Here is a 23,319-nt window from a genome sequence, read left to right as displayed (position 1 = left end):
GAAAATTAAATTTCATGATATTTACAGTCATAGAGGAGATCAAAATCAAGCGAGATAAGATGAGATATTCAACTTAGAAAGAAGATTACCACACGAGATAGTTAGCCGGAGGAGATGATCGGTGCTGAAGATGGTCAGTGCCAAAGTGGAGGTACGCAAAATTATAGAAGATCTAAGAAAATATGAGAGGCTGAGAGGTTGCGTATTAATTAATGAATACAATCCAAAGAGTAAAATAATACAGTACAGCATTATAGAGTTTATTTTTAAGTATTCCATCCATAATACATCATGTATTGTATCAAAATTTAGTATTGTAATAATTTATACAATATAAAATTTCCTCCAAAATTAGTATTATTATAATTTAATACAATACAGGAGGCTTATACGGAGTGCCAAAAGTGTCCTAAAGTAATTGGCCATGCGTTGAATATAGACACAAACTTAAGAAAATATAAGTGCCTGCATGTTAATTGCTTTCCCTTTGGTTGGAAATGACACTGAAATTACAAGAAAATCGTAACTTACTTTCTCTTGCCTGTCAGAGTTACAAGAGACTTTAGCACCTCTGGACTGATCTTGTCCGCAAGTGCACCTTTTTCTGATATCATTAAAGATTTATCCTTCACATAGCTATGGAGTTTCTTGGCTTCAAAGTCAAGATGTTCTTGATCTGCAGTCAAAGAAAACAATATCCAAATGTTAATAATTGATAAGAAAAATATACATAATTGTTGTGATTGGTCCAAGCAGCTAAGTTTTCAGAATACTAAGCCAGTTTTGTCTGTTACAGGAGTTAGTTTTAACAGAGTTATTGTTCTCTTTATTTTGAACTAGAATTATCTCTATATAAGGGTTGATTGAACTCAGTTTAGAAAAATGAAAGATTGAATAAATGTACTGTAACAACTCTTCGGTGTGTTTACAGAGAAAACACTTGTAAGAGGAAAAGGGAAGAGTTTAGAGTGTGCTGTGTTGTTCTCTGAGTTAGAAGCACTTTTGTATGATTCTTTTTATGTGCATAGCGAATTGAAGGTGTTTAGACTATTTGCATTTGCTCAAAACAACAATAAAATAAGTAAATAACATAAACAACATATACCAATACTAGTCGAGGACATATAATAATGATGATACTAAAGTTACTAAATTTTATAATCCATACTACTAAATTATAACACTAGTAATGGTCAGAATCTCATCAGCAGCTTAGACAAAGAGCATTGCAAAAGTTTGTTTGTATATATAACAGTGTCTGCTAATCTCAATTGTTTTGAAGGCATCAACAACAAAACGCTACTTACAAATTGGAAGCTAAAACCAATTTCAAGACTCAAGGCATCATAACATACCGAAGTTGTCACCTAAAGCGAAGCTTTAAACAAGATTATCTAACTTACAACAAGGTAACAGCTTCGACTGTTACCTATAAAGAAGAGAATAGATATGTGTTGGTTTTTTATGAGAATATGAAAATCTAAAAATAATAGAAATAATTAAAGAAAGAGATATTTTATGAGTCTGAAAATCTTATACGCTTTATTCAGATCGCTACTCTTTAAATAGAGCTGAAACATAACAATTATATTTTCAAAATTTTAAATATTTCCTTATAAGCATGTCTAACAAAAAAACTAACAACCCAAAGACTTGGTCTATTGACCAATTATTTGAACAATTTTAAACTAAAATACTAAGGCACTTTAAATCTAACACTCCTCCTTGCCTTGGTATTGTTTATTAACATTTCAAATCTAACAAAACATCTATGTCATCATTAAAATAAGAGATCACCATCTTCATGTTGTTCGGTAATAACATTTGCCTCCTCATGATGTTGTGACTTGCAAATTCGTTCTGTGTCCAAGCTTTCCACATTTTTTGCACTTGACATCAGGTCTCCACCAGCACTTACTTTGAGGATGATTTTTTTTAGTATGGGCACGTTGGATATTCATTTGTGTTGTTGTTGTGGTTGTAGTTGTAGTTGTGGCCTCCTCCTTATCCTTTTTCTTTGAGAGCACCCTCCATCACTTCTTCTTTTCTCATCATTCTCTTTTGCTCTTGTGCCTGTAATGCATTAACCAATTCTACCAAGGACACTTTTGACAAACCTTTGGTATTCTCCAAGGTAGTGATTGTTGCTTCATATTTTTCTGAAATTGTAACAATAATTTTTTGTACGATTCTTGATTCTAAAAATTCAATTCCAAAAATTCTTACTTTGTTTGCAATATCGAGAAGTCTGATAGAGTATTCTTTAATCATTTTAGAATCTTTCATTTTTTGAAGTTCAAATCCCGTGATCAAGTTTAGGACTTGCATAGCTTTAATTCTGTCATCTCTTTCATATTCTTTCTTGAGATACTCCCGTATCTCTTTTGCTGACTTGAAAGACATGATGTGTGTGAAAATGGTGGTTGTGACTGAATCGAACAAGCAGGCATTTGCTTTAGATTTCTTTGCCTTTTTGTCTTTATGGGCTATAATCTGTGACATAGTGGGATTGTTTGGAAGTGTTGGAACTTCATAGTCTTCTTCCACAGCATCCCACAAATCCAATACTTCCATGTATGTCTCCATACGTACTGTCCAAAGATGGTAGTTGTTTCCGTCGAATATCTCCGGGGCAAATTTTGAGAAATTATTTGTTTTGGCTTCCATGACTTGTGTTTATGGATTTTGGGTTATGGATTGTGTTTATGGTTTTTAGGATATGGATTTTTGCGTCATTGTTTTGTTTCTCAACTCACACGTCCCTCAAGAAATAGCTCTAGATACCATTTGTTAGTTTTGTTGAGAATATGAAAATCTAAAAATAATAAAAACAATTAAAGAAAAAGATATTTATGAGTGAAAATCTTATACGCTTTATTCAGATCACTGCTTTTTAAAATTGAGCTGAAACATAACAAAATATTTTTAAAATTTAAAATATTTCTAATATCAAGCATGTCTAACAAAGAAACTAACAACCTAAAGACTTGGTCTATTGACCAATTATTTGAATAATTTTAAACTAAAATACTAAGGCACTTAAAATCTAACAATATGTTACCCAATATAGCCCCCTTTATTAGTTTATAATAGGGCAAGCATAAAGCAATGGAATTCCACAAAAACATTTTAAAAAAAAAAACAAGCAGATAGTTTCTATTTCTCTTTGAACTCTGGCCTGGGATGCTGATCTTCAAACACAGAGCTCAATTACATTATCAGGCTTTAGATGTGACAATATAGTAGTTCATAATGACAGTACTGATAATGAAGAAGATTTAAAAGATACCTGTCTCTAAGATGGAATGAGTAGCATGAAACGGAATCCTTGCAAAGACATCAGTTCCCGGGAACATCATCCATGTGCGTTCAGTGGAGTCATGGCTGCCACAGGTGGTGCATACTTCCTTTACCAAAGGTCTCGATCCAGATGCTCCAATCTCCCTCATTACTGACTCAAAGGGGGATGGAACACTGGTCTTTGTAGTTCGAGCCCTCTTCCTTAAAGATGTAAGTGCTTCTCTATTTCCATTCCTTAGCTTATCAGTTTCAACAAGCTGCATTTTAACCCCATCAAAACCACAAACTCTACTAACAAGTCCAAGCAAAACACAAAGTTTTTCAAGAAAGCTCCCTCAATCAAAAACCGAAATAGAACTTCCACAACTACAACGGCATGAATATGAATAGTATAAGATGCTTTCCTTATTTTGTAAGCCTTATGTGTCATAATTTCATCCTTTAATTAAGCCTATCCCAGTTCGTAATTCAAAAAGCACATAAATGCACAATTTCTGCCATTCTCAGTTGATCATTTACTTCAGAAACCCTAAACCCGTGTCTAAATACTTTTTCATTTAATGCTTGAATTTTGAAACTCCATGTTTTTTTGTTTGCCAGTCCATGGAGAAATGATTACTGAGTGACATTAATAAATCTTACGGTATGCAATTATAGGAAAAGTGGTCTTTTGGGGTATGATGAACCAACCTGGTTTCGGGCTAAAAAGAGATGCTCTGCATCAGTCTCAAGCGCAACTAAACTTTCTTGAAATTGCTTCATATTCGCATCCATTCTGCCCTCCAACTTAGCCAATTCAAACAGAGCAACAGAAGATTGAATGAAAATTCCAATTAAACCAAAATTTCAAAACGTAAACTCAATACCTGTGAGAATTGGGGACAGCAGAGAGCGCCAAGCCGAAAGAAGAAAAAGATAAGCGTGCGAGAATGCGCGAAAAAATGAGCTCACTCGGTCACTCTTCGTTGTCTTCAGATTACCAGCCGGCTCTTCTCTCGTGTCTTCAAATTAGGCGCAGTGGTTCATAGAAAATTGGGTAAACAGTATTTGGGCTGCCAAGCTTTACGACTTGTACACTTATACGTCAATCTTTATTTAGTTGGCAATTACATCCCATACTTTAATTTTATTTTAGGCTCACTTTTATGAAAGTTATATTTTATTAAATAAATTCTAATTTATATGGAAAATTTTAGTTTGTATGCTTTATAAAGACTATAATTTAAAAAAAAAATGCTAGATATATTAAAAATTTCAAAATAATGCTACTTTTTGACACTTTACCCCAAAATATGATTATTATTTCTTCCTCACTTTTCACATCTTATTTCTCTCTTCTCTCTCCCCCCCTCTCTCTCTCTTATTTCACTCTCTCTCACCTCATAGCACCACCACCACACTAAATATTGTATTTCGAACGGATCTGGACATGATTTTTGGGTTTTTTTGTGATTTTTTCAGATCTAAAACTCAGAAATCTGCAGAAAATCGACATTGCTCAATGGTGGTTCGATAGTGCTCGATACCGGCTCGATGGGACCTTCAAAATCATGATTTTTCATGAAAAAATGACTTTGCTCGATGGTGGCTCGATGGTGCTCGATGCAATTCTTGCAAGAGACATAATTTTTCACTCGGATGTCCGTTTGGGTGGATTTTTTTTTTTACTTTGAGTATTTTTCAAGATCTACACGTTTGACATGTTCATATGCACATTTGTGAAGTGTAACACTTGTAAAAAATATAAAAGTGCAAACATACCTCATGTTTAAGACATATTTTGGTATATTTTCAAGTTTTAAACTTCCCAAATGTGCATATAAGCATGTCAAACATGTAGATCTTTAAAAAATACTCAAAATAAAAAAAATCACCCCAAACAAACACCCGAGTAAAAAATTATGTCTCTTGCTAGAATTGCATCGAGCACTATCGAGGCATAATCGAACCACTATCGAGCAAAGTCGTTTTTTCATGAAAATCTCAATCTTGAAGGCCCCAGCGAATGGTTGCTCAATAGTGCTTGATGCCAGCTCGATGGGGCCTTCAAAATCGAGATTGTTCATGAAAAAACGACTTTGCTCGATGGTGGTTCGATTATGGCTCGATGGTGCTCGATGCGATTCTTGCAAGAGACATAATTTTTCATTCGGGTGTCTGTTTGGGGTGATTTTTTTTATTTTTGGTATTTTTTTAAGATCTACACGTTTGACATGCTTATATGCACATTTGGGAAGTTTAAAACTTAAAAATATACCAAAAGATGTCTTAAACATGAGGTATGTTTGCACTTTTGTATTTTTTTTTTACAAGTGTTACACTTCGCAAATGTGCATATGAACATGTCAAACGTATAGATCTTGAAAAAATACCCAAAATAAAAAAAAATCACCCAAAACGGACACCCGAGTGAAAAATTATGTCTCTTGCAAGAATTGCATCGAGCATCATTAAACCACTATCGAGAAAAGTCATTTTTTCATGAAAAATCTTGATTTTGAAGGTCCCATCGGGTTGGCATCGAGCACCATCGAACCAACATCGAGCAAGGTCAATTTTTTACAGATTTCAAAGTTTCAGATCTGAAAAAGAAAATCGCAAAAAAAACTCAAAAATTATGCCTAGATCCGTTCGAAATACAATATTTAGTGTGGTGGTGGTGTTGGTGGTGTTGTGAGGTGAGAGAGAGTGAAATAAGAGAGAGATAAGAGAGAAATGAGAAGTGCAAAGTGAGGGGGAAATAGTAAGGGTATTTTGGGTAAAGTGCCAAAAAATAGCATTATTTTGAAATATTTAATATGCCTAGCATTTTTTTTTTAATTATAGAATTTATCAAGCATACAAACTGAAATTTCCCATTTATAACTGTAGGATAAAATTTAAGAAAAAATATATAGTACTGTTGACCCAGATTTTGGTCAACTGACACGGAGTCAGGATATGTTTGATGTGAATGAACGCGTTGGAAGAAACGTAATGACGAAAATAATAAGAACACGATATTTTATAGTGGTTCGGCCCCAGGATCTAGTAATAACCTACGTCCACTTAGATTGTTATTGATGTGAGAATCAAAGGAGTGATCAAAGAACTAGGGTTCAATGAGTTTTACTAACCTCTGAAGAACAATACAATATTTCAAGTAGAATTACTCTAGTATCAAATAATTCGAAAGCCAAAAGTCCCTTCCTTGAGCTATCTTTCTCTATTTATAGGCTCAAGGGGGATTACACGAGATTGTTACAGATATTCTCTCCTGAATAATCGGATACTCAAGAGATTGGGTGAGTTAATTTTGGGATTTATAAAGATCTTTATTGGAACATCATGCTGCATGCGGAACCATCGACCAGACTGGTCGCAGGAAAGACTGGGCCGCGCTACTGCCTATAATGTACCTTCTGGTCGATACATTAGCAGAGTTCCTCCAGATGTCAGCCACGTGTCCAGGAATCACTTGCCACGTCATCAATGCCAGTTTTTTGGATAACATTTGCCCCCCAAGTTTATTTATTACGAGCAATAAATAAACTTTTGAGTAAACGACCCTTCGGTGACCCCGCCATACGTGTCAGAACCCTTCGTGTGTTCTTGGAAAAAACAACCTACTCTTGTCCAATCATGACTTTTCGGTTCCCCAGCAATAATTCGACGGCTATCTCGCTTCCTCGTACTTCGAAAAAGTGGAAACTAATGATTACACCTTTTTAATGCCACAGACAAACTTATATAACACCTCCGAAGTTCTCTTTTTCTTTTTACGCACGCCATTACTCATTCCTGAAACCCTAAAACCAGAGCTTTCATCTTCTCTCAGAGACTGTTCTTCTGCACTCTCAAGACTCAGCCCGAGAGCTCCTCGATTTCCAAAGACTCTTTACCAATCTCCACGATCTTCTTTCTGGTAAGTCTTCGAATCTTTATGTTTCGTAGTATTGCAGTGCATGTTCCTGTATGTTTTACTGTTGAGTTTATCTGCTTATGGGTTGAGATGTTTGTCAATAGAATGTCTTGTAGGTGAAAAAGGTTACGAGTTAGTTTGATAGTTGGGATCATACTTTTAAGACGTAAAACCGAAGTAAAAATTTGATTTTTAGGCCAGCCGAAAAATAGGTTTTTCCCGCCCTAAGGGGAGTTGAAAAAGCTTTTACGAAAAACTTTTTGTTTTCACCCTTTGATCCGTTTTTCAAACTGCTCGTGTGAAATTTTTTTAACTTTCATTAGAATGATGCTGTATAAAAGCTTGACTTTTATACTCGACCAGCGTTATTCTAAAAAGTCTTTAAAAATTCTCTATCCTCACCTCCCCATTCTTCTGTTTGCAGACTTTGATGCCAGATTTGTGGGGAGGTGAACGGCCCATTGACGATGATCTTCTCGCCCAGCTGCTCGAAGGCGAAGAACAACCGGCCGACCGAATTCACGAGATTCCTTTTTCACGATCTTCCTCCAGACCTCGTCCTTCTCCTCCTCAAATGGCACGCTCTAAATCCTTAGGCAAGAAAAGACCTGAATCCGACGATAGTCCAAACCTTCCTGCCCAGTTTATATGTACGTGGTGACAAAGATGTACTGCCCCACGTTGGATATGTACGTGGTGTCACTCAGGAACGTCCGGTTGTACATATAAATCCTTAGGCAAGAAGGGTTTGGATAAAAAGTACCTATATTTTTTCTCTTTAAACCCTTCTTAATTAATTAATTATTAGTAAATATATTTGTTAACTATCTTTTTTGCTATCAACTTTGCTGATCACGATTTTGGCCAACGACGAATAGACGTCAAAACTATAGTAAACATTCAAGAGAAAATACGACCCCAATAATTTTATAGTGGTTCAGCTCCAATTTATTGGTAATAGCCTAATCCACTTGGAGTTGTAATATATAGATCTACACTTAAGATCAGATGAACCGATGTCAACTGAGTTTCTTAAGTGTATATGAAAAAGGACAAGATTTCTCTCTCAATAATACAAACTTTCTCTCAGAAAAATAACTCAAGAATCTCCAAGTTACCAAAAGCTTAGACAAAAAAATCTGAATCAGACCCTCCTCAATGATGCCATGAGCTTTTTATTTATAGGCTCATAGATCGTACAAATCAAAGTCCCTCCATAATCGGGATAATTCAGTTGTTCTAACCAATATTTAATTAATAATCAAATTTAAAATACAACAATATGTGATTTCTTTGGGATAATCTGAGAGATTCCCGCTGTGGCTACAGATAATTCTAACTAAAGTCGTTACTGAAATTTTGCTGAAGAGTCATAGGCTGAGCTTCTGATCTATCTGGTCGGCCAACTCTACTTTCTGGAGTGATACTAGTCGGCCAAAACACTCTTTTGGTTAGGCAAAACATTTTACTGGTCAGTCAAAAATCTTTACCGGTCGGACAGAAATTATACCGGGTCGGTCAAATCACTTCCAAACCAAATAAATAATTTTCATGTCCAGTAATATCACAACTCCAAAGATTAATCTCAAACCTTTGCCCTGCCATTTATTGCCACTTGTCACTTTTGATTGCCACGTCATCATATTCAAATTTTGGGGATAACAAACTTAATCTAAGAACTTGACAGAAACTAAAAGAAAATAACACAGAGGTTTTACGTGGTTCAAGCTATAAAAGAGTCCTAGTCCACGAGTCTTTGGTATTAGTGAGTTTGTAGCTTATTTTAGCAAGCTTCAATGGAGTCTCAGTGAGCGTATATATTGCTATGAGTTTAAAATGCTTAACTAGCCAAAGTTCTTAACCCTTTACAAGGAGATACCACAGCCCTATTTATAAAGGTATGGGTCATTAATGCCCTTAATGAACAGTTAATACCACATTTCCTATTATCTAAGAAGTAAACTACTAATAAAAAACGGTTGAAATTGTAACGCCCTACTACCTAGGGATCGTTACATTGTACATTTTAAATAGTGCTAAACTCGCTAACCGAGTCATTTGGCCATAATCGTGTAACTAAATGTGATTAACGGTTTAGGGTTAAAAAATTTGGTTAAAGTTACAACATTTCACTAAAACGTTTACTGTATACATTGGGATCCCAAAATATAATTGAAAGGTTAATTACAAGAAAATATTTACAACCAGCTGACCAAGGCAGCAAAATAGGGTTTAACCCTAGTTCCTCTTTCAACCCTCGCCCGTGGTGGTCGAGCAGCCGCATATGTACACATCGTCATCTAAGCTCTCCAACTCAATGATGGTCCAGCTTTCTTTTGCCTTCACCTGCACCACATATCACCCATGAGCCGAAGCTCAACAAGAAAACTCAATATGCTCATGAACAGGTAATAACATGTCATTGAATCATAATAGAAATGCCTAGCAGTAATAACCCTACTCATACATGCAAGCAAGTCCAAATAATGACTTATGGGCCCTGCCCTTTGTATAGATGACTATCAAGTCATATTGAGATTAGATGGCTAGTGAGTCCATCTCTGGGGATCTGCTCCCTGAATAGATGGCTAATGAGTTCATCTCTGGGGATCCGCTCCCTGAATAGATGGCTAATGAGTCAATCTCTGGGGATCCGGGATCCGCTCCCTGAATAGATGGCTAATGAGTCAATCTCTGGGGATCCGCTCCCTGAGTAGATGGCTAATGAGTCGATCTCTGGGGATCCGCTCCCTAAATAGATGGCTAATGAGTCCATCCGCTCCCTAAGCCATGTGACGTTTTAGTCACTTGAGCCTTTTGGCCCTGGCTCTAAATCACTAGCCTTTAGACTAGACAAGCGCTTTTGTTTTCATCGAACTTAAGGTCAATCAAGCATTTCATACTTATGTTGATAATGCTTATGTCGATTAGATCTAATCTTTTCGGCTTGCGTTAGACACGCTTATACCGTTCTTGACTCATAAGCCAATACCATACGACCAATGCTCAATACCACTGCCGAACTTGACTAATAAGTCACAGCTTCACATTCAATACTGAAACCATTGCCGATTTTGACTAATAAGTCAGTTCCACTCACAAGTAAGCAATGCAACCAGGCATATATCATATGTCAAATATTCAAATACAAGGCATTCAACATGCTTACTCAACATTCACTAGCATAATTATGATCATGCACATTTACAGAGACTCAAGCTATGATCAATCTCATATTCAACATTCATGTCATGCCCTAATCACATGTATCTTATGCATCACATACTGGGTGCAGTTTTCTTACCTTTGGTCCAAACACAAGTTACCAATGAACAACCCTCGAGCACGATCCTGTTTCCAAGCCCCTAGCAATAACCTAGTCACAACCATAAATGGTGTTTCAATGAGTTCAAGTTCCAAAACCCAATCCTGAGACCGATACCGCGCTCTCTCGGGACCTCCAATCCCACCAAACAGGGTAGTGAAATCATCCCCCAAGCCCTCGGGTCAAAAGCCCAAAAAGTACCAAAAAACAAAATTCTGAAGATTGAGAAGTGTTGTAGACTGAGTAGCGCTACAACCCTAGTTATGGTTGCTACAATGCTACAGGCAGAACCTCAACCCCCAAAAAGACAACTCAGCGCTGTAGCGCTACCAACCTAGCGCTACAGCACCCAAACCAGATTTCTGGGTTCTAACTTCATGTTCTTCGAGCTTCAAAGCTCCAAATTCAACCCCAACGGGTCCCTAGCCCCCCAAATCAACATTTTAATCCCCCAAACATTTCACCCAATATCTTAGCAACATTAAAACATCAACAAATACCCAAAATCCCCATAGGAACTCATAATCCAAGTCTTGAGTTTGTAAAACTCAAGAACATCAAGAACAGAGAATAAACTCAAGAATTCAAAGCTTAAATTACCTCTGATTATGTTGTTTCTCGCTAAATCCTCCGGCTAATAAGCTTCTAATCTTCTCTAGAATCACTATGCCTCGATCCTCGCTTGAATCCGAGTCCTAAAACTCAAGTTTCCTTCGAAAATGCTAACGGTGTCAAAAATGGAACGGGAGAGAGAGAAGGAACATACTGAACGTTCTTTTTATGTTTCTGACAGGTTACTTCAAGCTCAACTAACCTCAAGCAAATCCTAATGCTTGGGGTCTCGACAAACCCCCCAAGGGTAAAATAGTCAAAATTCCCATAATTTCCCCTTGATCTCACTAACTCTCAATTTATCATCAAATATTTATTCTCATTACTCAATATCCTGGTAATGTACTAAATACCCCTTGAGTCACTCCGAGTCAAGTATGAATCACGTTGTGACTTTCCCACTAGCTTCCCTCCTAGGATCCTCTCGTGCTGAGTAACCCTAGCATAACCAAATAATAATGAAGCACCACACATATACCACATATATGCCAAATATACCCGAAATGGCCAAAATATGCAAATGCCTAATTAAACAGAAATAGGCTCACATGTATATTTAATACACCTAAACATGCATATCAAGTCATATTATGATATTATTCACAAATTCACATAATGATACACATAAATATCACATAATCATATAATTCCAAGATTTGCCATCCATCCTAGCCCCCTAATCAAGGCCCTAAGCCTTATCAGGAAATTTGGGTTGTTACAGAAATGGCCCCTTATGCTCTGTATGCGACTTTTCACATTTCTAGACATTCAACCGGAATATGGAAAATTCCTAGATTCGAGCGATGTTTATAGTTTCCGCTAGTTCTCTCTGGCGACCATCTTTTGGCCCCGAAGACACTCTAGTCTTTTAGAAATTTTCCCTCTCATCTTCCCAAGAAATAGTCTTAGGGGTTCTCATTTTTGGCCTATCTTTCTTGGGGACATGACGTTAACTGCTTGGTTTCTTGTTTCAGTTGTCAGAGGAACTTCAACAACTACACTAGTAGCATTCTACGCGTTCGACTCCGAGATATTAGAGATGGACCGAAAAGCAGGAAGACTTCTCGAGAAGAGAAAACAAGTGGTGGAGAGTAGTCAGGCTCTCGTGGTAAGGGAAGACCACCCCCTGGCGGCGGAGAGGCCCCTTCGACTCGACCTGTAGGAGGAAAAGGCGAACATGGGTCCTCTGCCGTCGGACAAAACCTACATCGTCGCGGGTTTTGAAGGGGAGGTGAACCCCAACAAGCTCAGACATTGAGGAGCTCTGAAGAGGATTACAACCCACCACAGGGTGGACACCAGTGCCATGTGGGTGTGCCTGTCTCGGGAGGTCGAGACAGCGCATGAGAGCATCCATGGCCTCGGGGCCTAGAGCGCATATCTTCTTGAAGTTGGTGCTGCTTTGCCATTGCACCAGTACTATGTCGACTTTTTGAAGTTTGTCAGTATAGCTCCATTCCAGCTATCCTCGAATGGATATCGAGTGCTGGGCAGGCTATTTGTTCTGTACAAGAGGCAGAATTTTCCCGCTCCATCCCCAGCTGAGATATTGTATATCTACAATTTTCGACCATGCTCGAAGAAGGATGAACGAGACGGGTACTATACTTTGATGAAGCATACATAACCAGGGATGAAGTACAAGGCCCCAAACGACAATGAAAACCATGCAATGGACTACAAGGACCACTTCTTCTGGGTACATGTCTTCCCCACGCGGACGAACCCGACTCTTCTCCTGGACTTCGTCAAGGTTGGTAAGTGTTACTTCTCGGGTTATTCAGCTTGTTAGTCTTCTGCTTGTAGTTTCTCCTTAGTCTTAACCATTTCTCTTCAGGTCCTTTCTGTCGCACACCTTTCATCGATGCCTACAACAAAAGGTTCAAGAAAATGAATGCCCTTGTAACGTCCCAAATTTCCTAATAAGGGCCTTGATTAGGGGGCTAGGATGGAAAATTGCGGAATTATGTAATTATGTGAGTTATATTATAATATGACTTGATATGCATGTTTAAGTGTATTAAATGTGTATGTGGGCCTATTTCTGTTTAAAAGGGAAATTTTTGTAATTTGGCCCGTGATGGGTATATTTGGCATATATGTGGTATGTGTGTGGTACTACATTACTATGTGGATATGTTTGGGTTACTCAACACAAGACGATCCTAGGGAGTAAGCTAATGGGAAAGTCACAATGGGACCCATACTTGACTCGGAGTGAGTCAAGGGGTATATTGGGTATTTAGCACATGTGGACGCTCAATATTCCACGCCCTTAAAAGACTCAAAGTGTATGCTTAGGCCCCATAAACGCCCAAAAATATGGCTGGGTTGGAATGACCCCGAGCCACTGTCGCCTCTCGCGCGGCAGCCCAGATGGCCTCGCGCGCGCCAGCACCAGGTGAGGCCCTTTGTCTCGCGCGTGCCCAACACCAGGCGAGGCCACCCCCTCGTCTCGTGCGCGCCCAGCACCATGCGAGGCCCCGCGTCCCGCGCGTGCCCAACACCAGGCGAGGCCACCCCTTCGTCTCGCGTGCGCGCCTAGCACCATGCGAGGCCCCGCGTCCCGTGCGCGCCCAACACCAAGCGAGGCCCCTCTTCTCGCGCGTGCGCCAGCACCAGGCGAGGCCCTTTGTCTCGCGCGCGCCCAACACCAAGCGAGGCCACCCCCTCGTCTCGCGCGCGCCCAGCACCATGCGAGGACCCGCGTCCCGCGCGCGCCCAACACCAGGGGAGGCCACCCCCTCGTCTCGCGCGCGCCCAGCACCATGCGAGGCCCCGCGTCCCGCGCGCGCCCAACACCAGGGGAGGCCACCCCCTCGTCTCGCCCGCGCCCAGCACCATGCGAGGCCCCGCGTCCCGCGCGTACCCAACACCAGGCGAGGCCCCTCATCTCGCGTGCGCCAGCACTAGGCGAGGCCCCTCGTCTCGTGCGCGCCCAACATCAGGCGAGGCCCCTTGTCTCGCGCGTGCCAGCACCAGGTGAGGGCCCGCGTCCTGCGCGCGCCACGCACCAGGCGAGGCCCCGCGTCCTACGCGCGCCACGCCATCAATAGGCCTTCCAAGGAGGCCTCGCGAAGGAATAAGAGCCATGCCATGGCCTTCAAAGTCTGAGTGGCATGGGAGCCACGCCACCAGGTGGCCACGCGAGTGGGGCCTCACGCCACCACCTTTACGCGCACCAAGTGTCCCGTTCCCTATACCTGGGGACCCCAATGCTTAGGGGCCCGAGTATGAGTTGAATGGAACGTACTTGTACGATCTAATACTGGGTACGGCCGCTAAGACCCTGTATGTCGAGTACGGGCACCCGTACCAGTGGGGTAGTGGGAGGGCTGGAGTGAGAGTTGTGGCCCGTACGTCTATGGCCGGGAGTCAGAGTCGACACCACTACCACCTGCGCCACTATGTCTGTCCCTACTCCACTGACATGGGTACGGACAAGTAGCGGAGACATCCTCCTGACGCCTGTCCCTGTACTGGATGCACGACCACACCTTCTGAAACCACTCTCCTGATAGAGTACTTATGTACCACTTGGTCTCCTGGACCACCATGTATCCCAGGCCATCAGAGCCTACTATAAAAAGGACCCCTCTCCCACATGGGAGGGGGTTGGAAAATTTATTGTAGCAAGTGCTTGAGAGTGAATGAAAGATTGACTTCTCCATTGTTGTTCTGTTATTGTTCTTGAGTTATTACTTGAATTTCTACAACTTTTCCATTGACTATCTTAACTTGATAATTTTTTCCACCTCAACTTAGTTGACGAGTTCTCACCATCAACAGTTTGGCGCCGTCTGTGGGAACGTCAGTTCCAAGCTATTGTTCTACCATCACTTCCGGCAAGAAGAAATGCCAAGACGTTCAAAGCGACTCAGGGAGCCATGAGAAGTAGAGGTCCACCTGAACGGAGTCCAGCTGAAGGCCTCCATGAAGGACGCTCCTCCACCCAGAGACGTAGAGCCCCCAAGGGACCCTGAGGTTCACGACGGTGATAGAGAGGCCTCGTCACCGGCCGCTCCACCTGGAGAGAGTCCTCCGGTAGCACCACCGGAAAATGCTAAGGAGTTCCCTCTCCCTAAGTCACCACAGGTACCGAACTCCGGCCTGCGGGACCCGGGCCCCTCTACTCGTAGGCGTGATAAGCATCCCCGGGTCCATTCCGTGAGCTCGAGTTTGAAATCTCGATTCTATGAAGAAGAAATACGTGAGCTCCACTGTAAGAACCAAAGGTTGGAGACCACCCTGGAAAACATGCAAGAGGTGCTGAATGGCCTGTTGCAGGGTAAGTCAAGCATGACCTTGCCTAAGGGGAAGGAGAAAGGTCAGGAGGGGTTGGAGACCACCGTACCAGTAGATGACGGGAGGACGCGGCACTCTACCAGTAACACCCCCCGAGCGAAGCGACGCGAACACCCTGAACCACCGAAGCAGGCCCAGAAACCAGTACCAAGGACCAACGCTGCCCCTCGCAATGAGGGCGAGGTCACCTCTAAAAGAGCACCCTCGGATTTAAGGGAGGAGCTCAATAAAAAGAGGGCGGGCAAAGGGACCATGCCCCCCATGGCGCCTCGAGAGGGCAAGGGAAAGGCGGATCTTAGCCCGTCCGCTTTGAGGGATTCCCTAAGCAAGAGAAGGCAGGACCTGGACATGGAAATGAGGAGCCTGCGAAGCAAGATTGTCACCGCATCAGGCGACCAGGTTTTTGAGGAAGAATTCGACCACGAGTCGCCCTTTGTGAGAGAGATTTAGGCCATCCGGCTCCCTGCCAACTTTAAGGAACCCAATATGACCCCCTACGAAGGAAACACGAATCCAAAGTACCACCTGGATGCGTTTAACGACCTGATGAAACTGAGAGGGATTGGAAGTGGAGCCAGATGCCACTGCTTCGCCGTCACCTTGAAAGGACCCGCCTACAAATGGTTCAAAAGGTTAAGGTTGGGGTCCATCAGGTCCTGGCAGTAGTTTTCTGACGAATTCCTCCAACAACACCATGTCGTGCGGGACTACACGATGCTAGGTACCAGCCTAGCCAACGTGAAGCAAGGGGAGAATGAGAGCCTGAAGAGCTACATTCACCGGTTCAATACGAAGGTCGCGAAAGTGGGGAGCCTAACCCGCCGAGAGTTAAAAATGGCCATTACAGCTGGAGTGCTCCCAGGAAGCAAGTTGTGGGACAACATGTTGAAGAGGGAAGTAACCGACTTAGATGACTTCTACGAGCGAGCGCAGAAGTATATTCGTGTGGAGGATGGCCACGCAAACCTAAAGGCAGGAAAGGAGGAGCCCCACGCGAAGCCCCCAGCTAACGACAGGTCAAATGTAACAAAGAAGAGAAGGGCGTACGATGGATCAAGATATGACCAGCAGAGGAAAACCAAACAGGGGAATGATCATAGGCAAGCGGCTTATACTTACTACACGAACCTCACAGATACCAGGGAGCACATTTACCTCACCAATGACGATCGAGTTCCTTTCAAAAGGCCCCCACCAATGAGAAAGGACCGGTCCAAAAGGGATCCTAGTAGATACTGCCAGTACCACAAGGATACCGGTCACACCACGGCAGAGTGTATCCATTTGAAGGAAGAAATTGAGGAACTCATCTGCAGGGGACATTTGGGCAGGTATGTGCGCAAGGATAACCAGAGGCCAGAAGGAGGAGTGTCCCCATCGCGGGCACGTGAGGTGGCCCCGGAAGTGCAAGGAGAGGTCAGGACCATCTTTGGAGGACCAGGATTCGGAGGCAATTCAAGGAAAGGGCGAGACAGGTATGCCAAGGAGGCCCGATGAAGTCCACCACATTGCGTTTTAAGTTTGGAGCAACACCCCCCGAAGAGCTTCAAGGGAGAGAATGACTCAATAACTTTCACTGAAGAAGATGCGCAGGGGGTGCATTTCCCTCATAATGACCCCCTGGTGCTAACCGCCCAGCTTGCTAACATGAGGGTACATCAGGTCATGGTGGATAACGGGAGCTCTGTGGACATCTTGTATCGACAGGCGCTAGAAAAGATGGGATTGAGCCTCCGTCACCTAAAGCCTTGCACTACGACTTTGTATGGGTTTACGAGAGATTCGATGCAACCCCTAGGGACAATCGAATTAGCCCTCACCATGGGGGAGCAACCTAGGAAAACCACCGTAATGGCTAACTTTGACGTGGTAGATTGCACCTCAGCCTTCAATGCGGTATTAGGGAGACCCTCTCTGAGAGAATTGAAGGCTATAACTTCTGTGTATCACCTAGCTATGAAATTCCCTACCCCTAGGGGAGTAGCATGCGTGAAAGGGGAGCAGAAGGAAGCGAGGGAATGCTATAACATGTCCCTCCGCGCAGCCACCAAACCATCTATGCCAATGACAACGATTGTGTATGAAGGAGCAACCCACACAAGTTAGATCTGCACAAGATTGGACCCACGGGTTACGGAGCCTCTCGAGAAGTGCTACCAGCAAGGCTTCGGCTCTCAGTGCCAAAAGAACCTATGTTTAGTTTGTTCTTCGTTATTTTAGCTTAAGTAAGAATCAAAGAGGCTACCTAGGTAGCCTCCTAGTTAGATGTAACCCCCTTTTATTTACAAAGTTGGCTGTAAACCGCGTGCTATGAATGAAACTGTTTGCAACTTCATGTGTTATTTTTCTTCGCTGCACGAGCATCAGCCAAAGTGCCTGCCGAAATAAATTTCACCAAGCACTTGGGGGGCAGGATAGGAGGCAAACACATGCAGCCAACAAGAGGAACCTAAAAAAGGCTCCTAAAAAGGGACCCTTTAACAGGGGATCCTAAAAAGGACCCCTTGCCCTCCTAAAAAGGACCCTCTAACGGAGGATCCTAAAAAGGACCTCTTGCCCTCCTAACTTCTAAAAGGGACCCTCTACCAAGAGGATCCTAAAAACAACCCTCCATCAGGAGGACCCTAAAAAGGACCCTTCAGCTGGGATCCTAGAGGGACCCCCTATATCAGGGCCTTAAGCGAAGTCCTTACAAGGCATCTCCTGGGATCACAAGGATTAGCTACCCTTGTGAATATCAAAGAGGCTTTAGGGACTTACAAAAAATATATATATGGTAACGACAATAATAAGTCTAGAGCGGCCACCAAGCTGCCTAGCCAATAATAAGTCTAGCCATTATACGGTAATGACAATAATAAGTCTAGAGTAGCCGCCAAGCTGTCTAGCCAAAAAAAGGTCCCAAAAGAGACCCTTGCAAAAATAGTACTATGCATAATGACGAGAAGGACACTTCTCGCAACAAATAATAAGCGCGCGCAAGAATATATAAAAGGATAGCTAGGACCCAATGGGTCAAAATATCCTTATAAAAGTAATCAAGAGGCACCAAAAGAGGTCCCAGTGAACCCTTTCACATGGGCTCCAAAGGACCTCCAGCCTGGTAAATAAAAGAGGGGAACCAACCAAACCCCACCATACAGGCTTAAAAGGGCCTCAAATGTAGTAGAACAAGAAATAAACAGCAGCACATGTATTTATACATTGAAAAAGAAAGTTTCGAAGACAGTACAAGAGTTACGCTAGAAAAATAGTAATGACAGTCATATTACAAAGGCCCGAAGGACAAAAAAAAGGAAGAGAGCATACACCCATGGAGGGCTAGCTGGCAAATGTTATGAAGTAACTACTTCAGGGCCTCCTAACATGGGCACTCCACATGGCCGCTCGAGCGACGACGTGCTCACCAAAAGAAGAGAAATCGAAATTAGGATCCTGCCTCCACACGTTGTAAAGGGCACGGTCTATGGACCTGCGCTCGGTGATAGCCTTCTCCGCCTCCAAGGAAGCATTTCTCTCCTGCAACGACTGAAGTTCGGCCCTGAGGGCCTCGACTTCGGCCTCCAACTGGGTAACTCTCTGCTGCGAAGCAGCCGTGATGGCCTTGGCCTCCTGGAGTGCACCCTGCAAGCTGGTAACCTTGTCCTGTAGCTCCTTTGTCTTGGCCTTTACTTCCTTCCTCTTTAGTGACAAGTTGGAAAATTTGGTCCGGACCTTTGACAACTTAGCCTTAGTTTCATTAAGCTCTTTCTCGAGCTCCTGGACTCGGGCTGTAAGGCAGTCCCTCTCAGCAGTAGACGCGGAGAGGTTGCTGGACGAGTCAGCAAACCGTAGAGCCACGGTATAGGCCTGCACAAGAAAGTTAACGGCATCAACAATAAGTAACAAAAAGAAAAACGCATGTGCATCTATACATAATAATGCCGACGCAAGGTGCAGGAACTCACCCAGGCCGTGGCGCGCCTTAGGGTTTCCCCAAGGTCCGTTTGGGCAACGTTCCCAAGACCATTCCAGTCGGATACAGGGAGGCTCGAGGCAAGTTGAGTGTATCGCTGTCCGTAAGACGTTGCCATCCGAGTCACCCAAGACTCCCCATCCGTACTAGGGGCACCTGGCTGGATGGGGACAGACGACCCGCTTGCCGAAGCGGGAGGGGGCGCGGTGAAAGTGGAAAACGGAGGCTCTGGTAGATTAGAGGGAGGCTCCGCAAGGTCGGCGTAATAAGTCCCCGATGGTTCAGGGTCGAAAAGAGCCTGAGTGAAGGCGTCGTGGCCATCAGGGTCAGGGAAAATACAACACCCTGGAATGTCCTGTTGGTCTTGTGAGTGAGGGGCTATGTCCGGATCATAGGAAGCACATGGAGGGCACTCCCCAGGAGATGGAGACAGCTGGTGGGATCCCCCGCGGTCAAGGGGGGCTTCCTCCGGCCCCTCCTCGTCCTCATCGTCATCCGGGCAAGGCTCAGCCAAGGCCTCCTTCATCTTCGTGGACCTAGAGATGGTCCACAACAACTTGGGGTCAGAAACGGGAGATAGCTTATGGCGGTTCAGATTTTTTACGGTGAAAAGGCGCACCGCCTCTTTCGTGGCAGGATCAGCGTTGAGGAACTTTCTCATGTCTTTCGCTTCCAACCCGACGACGATGGGTTCGGCGAATTGCTCTGCACAATACGCGCCATAATCGATGTGAGCGTAAGGCACGAAACCATAAGTTGCAAAAACAAAAACAAAAAAGAAAAAAAGAGAGAGGAAGTGATGTTCAGAGTACTTACTGGGAGTGTCCCGGAAATCCTCACGGACAGAGAGTGGACCTTCCATGAAAAAAAAGTCTCGCTTCCAAGCCCCTGGGTTAGACACCGAACCCTCTATCAAAGAGGCCCCATTGTTGGCTTTTTGTAAGTAGTAAAAGCCTTTTGAATTGTGAAGGGGCATGAGGTTGTAGAGGAAATGTACCTCGGTTGCCGTAGGGGCGCGCTTCAACAGTTTCATATATGCAATGAAAAGGCAGCTCAAAGTCAGCCAGCTAATGGGTGCCAGCTGAAGCGGAGCAAGGCCAAAGTAGTTGAGGACTGCAACAAAGAACGGGTGTAATGGAACGGTACCACCCGCTTTCAGAATGTGCTCACCGAGGGCCACGAAGCCGAGCCTAGGGCGGTCAGCCCGGCATGTCTCCAAAGGGGCATATAGAGCATAATTTGGAGGGACGCGATAATGATTCACGATGTCCATCAGTTTTTTGTCGGACACGTGCGACACCAGCTCGGACGCTAGTAAAGGGGCGTCGTCCTGCTCTTGGGTAGATACTTGTCGCCTTGCCCTCAGCATATCTGCAAAATCAAAAGAAAAATGTGAGGAAGAGACAGAACATTTGACCCTCCATTTTTTCTTCCTAGCAAGAGTCTTCCATCGAGGGAGCGACTGCGGAAGTGCTAAGCTGGGAAAAACTGAGACTAGGGGCTGAGGAGAAGCAGAAGCAGCCCCCTGACAGTCATCAGGCGAAGATGGGCTGGAAGGCTCAGGCGGAAGGTGTCCCTCCATAAACTCTAACTCTCACTGCAATTCAAAAAGGGTCATCCTAAGGCTCGCTACATGGTCACTAAGGTCTGGGGGGGAAGGTCCTCCGTCTCCTCTTGACACCGAGTCAATTTCGCTCTCCACTACCCAAATTTTACGCCTAAGTTCAGCCATGTACTCAAGGTGGCGGATGCGGGCCTGCCTTAAGGAGTCATAGTCCTGGTGAGGATTGCCCTCAGGGGACTCTGAGTCTGAGGACAGGTCAATAAATTCAGCCCCCGGAGGTATGTCGAACGGGCCGTCACTGGCCATGAGACCTCGTCCCGAAAGCGAAAAGGGGTTCGCATATAAATAAGGGGATGGCTACAAAACACAAAGGAATAGGCTTAATATATCTAGATGCAAGCGTCCTAAATGGCCCACTACAAGGTATAAAAAAGAGGGGCATGTATATGGTCAAACTCACTACAAGCTCGGGCTAAGATACCCCATCCCGAGTAATACTAATTTGGACCCGAAAAAAAAAGAAGAGAAAATATACCTCAAGCGGTTAAGATGGAGCGTAGTTGGGGTCGAAAGGAGGTCGAGGGGCGAAAAGCACCAAATGGTCGAAAATACGCGTCTGCAAGAATAAACCAAAAGGATGTGTTAGCCTCCAAATAGACATGCCAAGAAATTAGCTCATATGTAAAAAAAAAAATGAATGATGAAAATGAAATGAAAAAATAAAATAAAGGGAGCTATGACAAAAGTGAGGTTGTGAGGGATTGAACCCCTTACCTCTTGAAAAAGGAAGGGTTCTCCAAACCACTAAGCCAAGGAAGTAAGGTGAAAATATTAGGCCATGCATGAAGGCCTATTTATAAGAATCAAGGTGAATAGTCTACAAGAGCACCTAAAGGTCCTCTCCTAGACTGGGGGGCAAGTGTGGACGCTCAATATTCCACGCCCTTAAAAGGCTCAAAGTGTATGCTTAGGCCCCTTAAACGCCAAAAAATATGGCTGGCTTGGAATGACCCCGAGCCACTGTCGCCTCTCGCGCGGCAGCCCAGATGGCCTCGCGCGCGCCCAACACCAGGCGAGGCCACCCCCTCGTCTCGCGCGCGCCCAGCACCATGCGAGGCCCCGCGTCCCGCGCGCGCCCAACACCAGGCGAGGCCACCCCCTCGTCTCGCGCGCGCCCATCACCATGCGAGGCCCCGCGTCCCGCGCGCGCCCAACACCAGGCGAGGCCCCTCATCTCGTGTGCGCCAACACCAGGCGAGGCCCCTCGTCTCGTGCGCGCCCAACAGCAAGCGAGGCCCCTCGTCTCGCGCGCGCTAGCACCAAGCGAGGCCCCTCGTCTCGCGCGCGCTAGCACCAAGCGAGGCCCCTCGTCTCGCGCGCGCCAGAACCAAGCGAGGCCCCTCGTCTCGCGCGCGCCAGCACCAAGCGAGGCCCCTCGTCTCGCGCGCGCCAGCACCAAGCGAGGCCCCTCGTCTCGCGCGCGCCAGCACCAAGAGAGGCCCCTCGTCTCGCGCGCGCCAGCACCAAGCGAGGCCCCTCGTCTCGCGCGCGCCAGCACCAAGCGAGGCCCCTCGTCTCGCGCGCGCCAGCACCAAGCGAGGCCCCTCATCTCGCGCGCGCCACGCATCAGGCGAGGCCTCACATCCTGCGCGCGCCACGCCATCAATAGGCCTTCCAAGGAGGCCTCGCGAAGGAATAGGAGCCATGCCATGGCCTTCAAAGTCTGAGTGGCATGGAAGCCACGCCACCAGGTGGCCATGCGAGTGGGGCCTCACGCCACCACCTTTACGCGTGCCAAGTGTCCCGTTCCCTATACCTGGGGACCCCAATGCTTAGGGGCCCAAGTATGAGTTGAATGGAACGTACTTGTACGATCTAATACTGGGTACGGCCGCTAAGACCCTGTATGTCGAGTACGGGCACCCGTACCAGTGGGGTAGTGGGAGGGCTGGAGTGAGAGTTGTGGCCCGTACGTCTATGGCCGGGAGTCAGAGTCGACACCACTACCACCTGCACCACTATGTCTGTCCCCACTCCACTGACATGGGTACGGACAAGTAGTGGAGACATCCTCCTGACGCCTGTCCCTGTACTGGATGCACGACCACACCTTCTGAATCCACTCTCTTGACAAAGTACTTATGTACCACTTGGTCTCCTGGACCACCATGTATCCCAGGCCATCAGAGCCTACTATAAAAAGGACCCCTCTCCCACATGGGAGGGGTTGGAAAATTTACTGTAGCAAGTGCTTGAGAGTGAATGAAAGATTGACTTCTCCATTGTTGTTCTGTTATTGTTCTTGAGTTATTACTTGAATTTCTACAGCTTTTCCATTGACTATCTTAACTTGATAA

General features: G+C 44.5%; 1 protein-coding gene across 2 annotated transcripts; it reads right to left on the bottom strand.

The window, feature by feature from the left end:
- Positions 1 to 231: 231 nt before the first annotated feature.
- On the bottom strand, positions 232 to 4,363 carry LOC133819018 (uncharacterized). 2 transcript variants are annotated; one of them, XM_062252157.1, is made up of 4 exons: positions 4,167 to 4,363; positions 3,991 to 4,075; positions 3,290 to 3,557; positions 232 to 676 (listed from the first exon to the last, which is right to left on the bottom strand). In XM_062252157.1, exons 2-4 carry the CDS (start codon positions 4,072 to 4,074, stop codon positions 528 to 530), a joined length of 501 nt encoding a protein of 166 aa, XP_062108141.1. In that variant the 5' UTR covers position 4,075; positions 4,167 to 4,363; the 3' UTR covers positions 232 to 527. The 2 variants fall into 2 exon arrangements, with proteins under 2 accessions (XP_062108141.1, XP_062108140.1); XM_062252156.1 differs by having other exon boundaries at positions 3,991 to 4,086; positions 4,167 to 4,361.
- Positions 4,364 to 23,319: the final 18,956 nt, after the last annotated feature.

This window comes from Humulus lupulus, chromosome 2, assembly GCF_963169125.1.
Source record: "Humulus lupulus chromosome 2, drHumLupu1.1, whole genome shotgun sequence".
NCBI classification, from domain to species: domain Eukaryota; kingdom Viridiplantae; phylum Streptophyta; class Magnoliopsida; order Rosales; family Cannabaceae; genus Humulus; species Humulus lupulus.
This window is presented reverse-complemented; position numbering and strand designations above follow the sequence as displayed.